This window comes from Numenius arquata, chromosome 3, assembly GCF_964106895.1.
Source record: "Numenius arquata chromosome 3, bNumArq3.hap1.1, whole genome shotgun sequence".
NCBI classification, from domain to species: domain Eukaryota; kingdom Metazoa; phylum Chordata; class Aves; order Charadriiformes; family Scolopacidae; genus Numenius; species Numenius arquata.
Window position 1 is genome coordinate 25,222,756 of NC_133578.1, and position 6,183 is coordinate 25,228,938.

Consider the following 6,183-nt stretch of genomic DNA (forward strand, 5'->3'; position numbering starts at 1 on the left):
CAGCCTTTCTTTGCTAAAGAGAAAGCCTGGTGTTCCCAGGCTTCTCTTTTGTCAGAAGATGATGTTTTCCAAACTGCTCTGATTGCCATGGGTGTGCTGAGCAAGTTTGTATCATCCAGAATTTAACCCCTCCCTCAAAATGTAGGTTTCCTGACAAGGCATATTTAATTTAAATTGTTCTTCAAATTTATACCTGCATCCTCTGCCAATGGAAATGTAGGCGGTACCCCATTATCAGGGTAGCACAGCCTGGAACAGTGAACAAGTCTGTGTCTGGAGACCAGCAAACTTCGGGTCTCTGGGCTTACAGCAACTGCTCTGTCTGTAGATTCCGAGTCCCAAGCACGTTAAAGCAGTAATCTGTACAGCCAGCCTTCGCTCTGTAATAGTTGCTTTATAGCAGATTGGCTGGATGAGCTGGGGAGAAAGCGGGACTGATTGACAGTTGCGTCCCTGGTAGATATGCAGGGATGTGCTCCCATGTCCTTGCAGGCTTGTGTCTGCCTGTCTCAGGGATGTGTCCTCTCAGGGCCTCTGCAGGAAAGAAAACCAGGCCTTCTCTGAACCATCAGCTGGGTGTAATGGTGGGGCAGCTGGGACTGAGCTGCAGAGCACAAGTCTTCATGGGAAAGAGTTGAGGCTGAATCAGTGATATGCTTTGATTGTGTCTCCCCACAGTGTCCCTTCCCTGCCACCAGCCCAGCCCTCTGAAATCCACAAAAGACTCAGTGGAATTTTTCCGTGTCTGGAGATCCTGGTTGCCCTTGGGTGGTTGGCACCATGTCTGGTCCTTGCAAAATTTGTGGCCTCTTCGTGACCACAGTGAGCAGCACTTTGACCAAGACTTGGAAGGTTACATGTCTAATTCGAAGCAGCACGGTGTAGCCCTTCTTCGTGTTCCTTGTCTGTCCAGTCCCAAGTCACCAAAGCCCAAGCACACTCTGCCCAGTGTACCCTTTTGCTTTTCTGAACTGCATTGACACATGGCTATCAGCTGACGAGCTGGATGAAACCCATCATTATCTGTATCAAGCATACCTGTAGCTCAGACTGGATGGTCAAGTGTCACTTGTAGACGTTTAGGGAAAGGCGATCTTTTTCGCAGTCCAGGCTTCACATCCTCAATGCTTGCTCCTGTTCCCTGCCATTCTGGTGGGCTGAAAACCAAGAGAGGTGGAGGGTTTGGCTGGGCAGTGCAACTTGCTGCATTCTCTGCCAGCTGCAAACGCTCAGCAAACAATGCCGAATCGCCAAGGGAAAAATGAAAGCCCATTAACGGGGTGAGCCCGAGGATTCACTTTTGAGAGGCTGCAGAGCACTTATCTGATGGAGCGAGGCCATTAAGTGCCGTGAGGTGCAGCAACCCGCCCCAACCCCCGCCAAGTCCTGGTGCGGACAGCCTAGGGGTGCCTGCGCAGCCCGCCGCGCCCCGGCTGCTCCCCCGGGCTGCGTGGGCTCCCGTGGGAGCCTCCGGGGGCCTGGCCAACAGCGGGCAAGGGGAGGGGGCAGAGCTGCTCCGAGACGGGAGCTCGGGAAGAGGGAAAGAGCCGGCTTACCCACCGTCCGAACTCCCGGCGAGCGGCTCAGAAGTGCGCGGCGGCTCCGACGAGCCCAGAGAGACCGGGCCTGTCCCCGGGGGAGTCCCGGGTGGGCTCGGGGGGACTGCCTACCCGCAGCCCCAAGCCAGCCCTGGGCAGCCAGGCGTGGGCAGGGCACCCGGCGGCTCCCGGGACCCCCGGTGCGAGCTCCCCCCGCCGGCTCCCATTGGCCGCGGGGCGGAACGTGACGCTCTGCTCCCGGCCTTATATTAGGGCAATATTGCCCCGGCGGGGCGCGGGGAGTGGCGCTGCCCCGCAGGCCATGGACCTGGGGTACTTTCCCCTCGCCTTCCCGCCCGGGCTGTGCCGCGGGGCCCCGCAGGCCGCCTACCCGCGGCGGGGGGACGGCGCCTTCCTGGCTCTGGGCACCGCGGCCAGCGCGGCTGCCCCCCCGCCGCCTGCCTGCGCGGAGGCGGCGGGGTACGCGGCTGCCCCCCCGGCGGCGCCGGGCCCCGGCTACCGGCCGACCCGCGGAGCCGGGCCGCCGGGCTTCGCCATGTCCGTCTTCCCCGGGAGCGGCCGCCCCCCGCCGCTGGAGCCCGGCCGCCCCTGCCCCGGCGCGGGCGGCGGGGGGCTGCGGCGCCTCTCGCCCTGCCCCGGGGCCGCCCCCGCGCCTGGCTCCCCGGCCCCCGCGGCGGCCCCGGCAGCACCCCGCACCTTCGAGTGGATGCGAGCGAAGCGGAGCCCACCCGGGAGAAGTGAGTGGGTCGGCGGGGAGCGGGCGGGGGCTGCTCCCATCCCGGCTCCCCTCTGCCCCCCTCCTGCCCCGACCCCCGCCCCGCTCCCTTCCCCTCTCCCCGCTGAAGCGCGGTGTTTTTCGGCGTTGCAGGCGGCGCGGCGCCGTGCGGGGGGGAACCTCCCGCCTGCCCCGCACGCACCAGCTTCAGCACCCGGCAGCTCACGGAGCTGGAGAAGGAGTTTCACTTCAGCCGGTACCTGTCGCGGTCCCGCCGCCTCGAGGTGGCCCGCTCGCTGCGCCTCCGCGACGCCCAGGTGAAGGTCTGGTTCCAGAACCGCCGCATGAAGCAGAAGAAGCGGGAGCGGGAGGCGCTGGCCGCCCCCGCCGCGCCCACGGGTGCCCCGGGCGGCCCTCCGTGAAGCCCCTCCGCCCCCCACGGAGGGATCTGCCGGGGACGTCGGGGCCGGGCTGGAAGCTGCGACCGGCGGGGCACCCGAGGTGCCCTTTTACGCGGGACGGCGGCGATGCGGCTCCGCTGTTTTTTCGATTGCAACTTATTTACAGCTTTATTTATGAGGATTCAGGGAAAGCTGCCAGCCCGAAACGTCGCTGCTGGTGCCCTATTTCTGGGCGGGCCGAATCGGCGGTCTGGAGCAGCTGGGAGCTAACGGGGACTGCCGCTCCCCCCGGGAAGAGCAGAGAGCAGCTCCGCCAGCTCCCCGCGGTCCGCGGGTGCATGGGGGGGTGTGTGTGCCCCAAGCTCCCGACCGCTTCGTTTTGCATTTAAAAAGAGAGATCCGCAGGCTCTGGCAGAATGCATGCAGAAGAGGGGGAGAAACCTCGAGAAGACAGAGCAGAGGAAAGCAAGGAAAACTTCCTCTCACGGGAAGGGGCAGGGACGGTCACGGCTGTCAGTATCAGCCCGAGATCCCCTGTTGGAAAAAGTGCCCTTGTCTTCTGCCCTACCCTTCGCAAAATTGCTGCAAAAAAGAGAGGCTATTTATGCTTGCATTTATTCCTCATTTGTTTCCATTCCTTTTCTTGATGTGCTCCAAAATCTGTTTAGTAACTGTGAGGGAAGGTTTTAAAATAAATCCCTTGGGATTTCTGTTAATCCCCTCTTAGAAGGAGCACCTTTTCCCATTCAAACTGCAGAAGTGCTGGGATTTTCCTTGCAGAGGCTCTGGGCTGCTCAGGACCAGCCAGCAACTGGTCTGCTGGCTCCCAGCATCTCTCACATGTGCCTGGGCAAGGACAAGAAAAAAAAGCCTCTTACAGCATCTAGGGCCAGACTCAGATCATTCAGCTCTCCCGGGTTTGACTGTATCTTATGGTTAAAGAAATGCACCCTATTAAATCAGTTTGCAACAAATCTTACCACATGCAAAACCTCAAGGGATGTTAAAGTGCAGAAAGATGCTTGGGTTTGACCACAGACCTCTGCCAGCAAAAGTCCAAGAGGATTCCTGGGTCTTTTACTTGGGGTATTTGTTCAAAAAGAGTGACAATGACCGATTACCCCAAGCAAGTGCAAAACTCACCAGTGATGCTCACCTCTCCTGATTTCATCTTTCCCAGAGATAAAATAACAGGATCAAAGTGGACAAAGGAGCCAAGTTTAGACTCTTCCTGTCTGTGACTGGGAAAGCATAACAGCAATGCGGAGATTAATGACATCTGGATATATGGGACTGTGATTTTATTTATTTGTGGGACAAAACGATTTTGGACAACTCTCTTACTGCTCTGGATTTCTGCTGGGTGTTGGACTTTGGATTGAAGAACAAATTGTAGCACCAGGGAAGATGGATCTCAGGGGACCTGTAAGCACTAGGTCACTGTCTGGAAACCAGGCACTGGCTGTTGGTCTTTGTTGGATGCTTGCTGGGCAAAAGAAACACAGAGAAAAGATGAAAATGTCTCAAGACAGAAAGTCTGCAACATAGGGGATACTTATTCACCGTCCTGCCTTCCATTCCCCAAGGTGCTCCTCTGCTTGCAGGCTTTCTTCTGAAGACTTCTCTTCTGCTGAGAGACTGGGAAGCTGCCACTGATGGCAGCTTCAGCAGAGGTTGGTGGAAGTCCCAGGAAACAGCATGCTCCCAAAAGCTGGGCAGGCGTATTGGGATGATGCTGTGGCAGCAGACCCACGTCTGAACCGGAGCAGGATGCCTCTGGCAAGGAGGTGGGACCCCCTGCAGTGAGCATCTGAGGGAGGGGACTTCCCAAGACAGAAGTGTTTGGTTACACATCATAACCCGACTGTACCTGGAAAGTACAATAAAGCTAGAGGCTGGCAGTTGTGCATGCACACAGGGATGTTTTTGTTCTATATCTGATGTTACGGTTCACATCCCACTGGCTGAGTCACTTCATGGGTTATCACTGAAAAATTCTCAGGACTGAAGTACTCATGTAAAACTAGTTGCAACCAAAATATGTGGTTTGCAGTTCTTTATTAAAGTAATGACACCAAGCAAGTGTTTATACTGCAGGCTGATCATTCATTAAAAAATATGAAATAGTATTTCTGCCACTTGTTTTTGAGAGGATGTTATTTAAAGAAGAATAAAACAAAATTCATGGTTAGATTCATGAAAATTCAGGTAAATCAAATTTATTTTGCAAGCTGAATATTAGAGGAAATGCAGCCCTTTTCAGCTACTTTTAAGGTACATTTTTACCAAGTCTCCTAGCTGTACTCCTTGTTTTTTTAAACAGCAAATAAACCTAGACATGTAGCCAGAATAACCCATCTTTCGAAGAGCATATGGTTCACGCATGAACTTTAGAAAACAGCTGTGTTTTCAGTTGTCTCCAAATTTGTCATGTCTATGGCGTTGCCAGTTTGTCAGCCTTCTATTTTCCTAATGATTTTGACACTTGTGCTAGGCACTTCAGGCCAGAGGAACGTTTTCCACATTGCTGATACGCTCCTGCGCCACCAACATGGGAAGAAAGATTCTCATTGACTTCAGTGGTGCTGGATCAGGCCAGTAGAGCACACTAAGTCTTTTATAATGAATGTTTTCATGCCGTATATTTTCCTGAATAAATAAATACATGTGCCGGCCTTGTAGCAGCGCACAGTTCTGTATCCATCAAAATGACATAGCCTGAATATATAGAGATTTACTTGCAAAATAAGATGAAACCTTACAACTCATTTATGGCAGTCTGAATCAATTTGCTGGTATGAACACAACTATATTCTGTCCTAAGAACTGGTACTTAGTATTAAGTGTAATTTTTGCTCACATGACAGGGCCAGTGTAATAGGATCTTTCTTCTTTGTGAACGGTTTCAGCTGTATGAGGATTAGATATTGCTCCTTTGCGCTGTTCTGTCAGCAAGATACCCAGAGGAAGGAGCTAATGCAAGTCATTTGCCAATTCCTGAATAATTAAATAAAAATGCCTGTGATATACATGGGTGCACACATGAGACAAATAAATGGTAGATAAGATCTAGATTCACTCATTTAACATTAATCCCAAGATTTGTGTCTCACACATGTTCAATTTGATGCCTGGCAGTTGGAAACCAGTTTTAGGTTAGGCAGATAGAGGCAAGAGCACAAACTGCAGTTCTCACTGCAATGGGAACAAAATATTTCAGACTTGCCTCAGTAGATACTCACCACCATATAATTTATCACAAATTATGAAAATACTATTTCCTGGCCTTACTCTCCCTCAAACATCATTAGAAACCACAGAAAGACCATTGTATTTCACTCATATATTAATTTTTTCCTACTGACTATTGCTCAAAGGGCCACAGGCTACAAAGGGATATGAACAAAATTTTTTTTAATGTGTTCCCATTTTGCCTGAAACAGAATGAAAATATTGATTTGGAAGGCTTCCAAGGAGAAAAGAAAGTTGTAAAATTACTGTTCCTAAG

The 6,183-nt window shown here is 53.0% G+C and overlaps 1 protein-coding gene across 1 annotated transcript; it reads left to right on the forward strand.

Annotated features, from left to right (window-relative positions):
- The first annotated feature begins 1,860 nt into the window (after positions 1-1,860).
- HOXD1 (homeobox D1) lies at positions 1,861-2,696 on the forward strand. The gene is made up of 2 exons (XM_074145767.1): positions 1,861-2,296; positions 2,428-2,696. Exons 1-2 carry the CDS (start codon positions 1,861-1,863, stop codon positions 2,694-2,696), a joined length of 705 nt encoding a protein of 234 aa, XP_074001868.1.
- Positions 2,697-6,183: the final 3,487 nt, after the last annotated feature.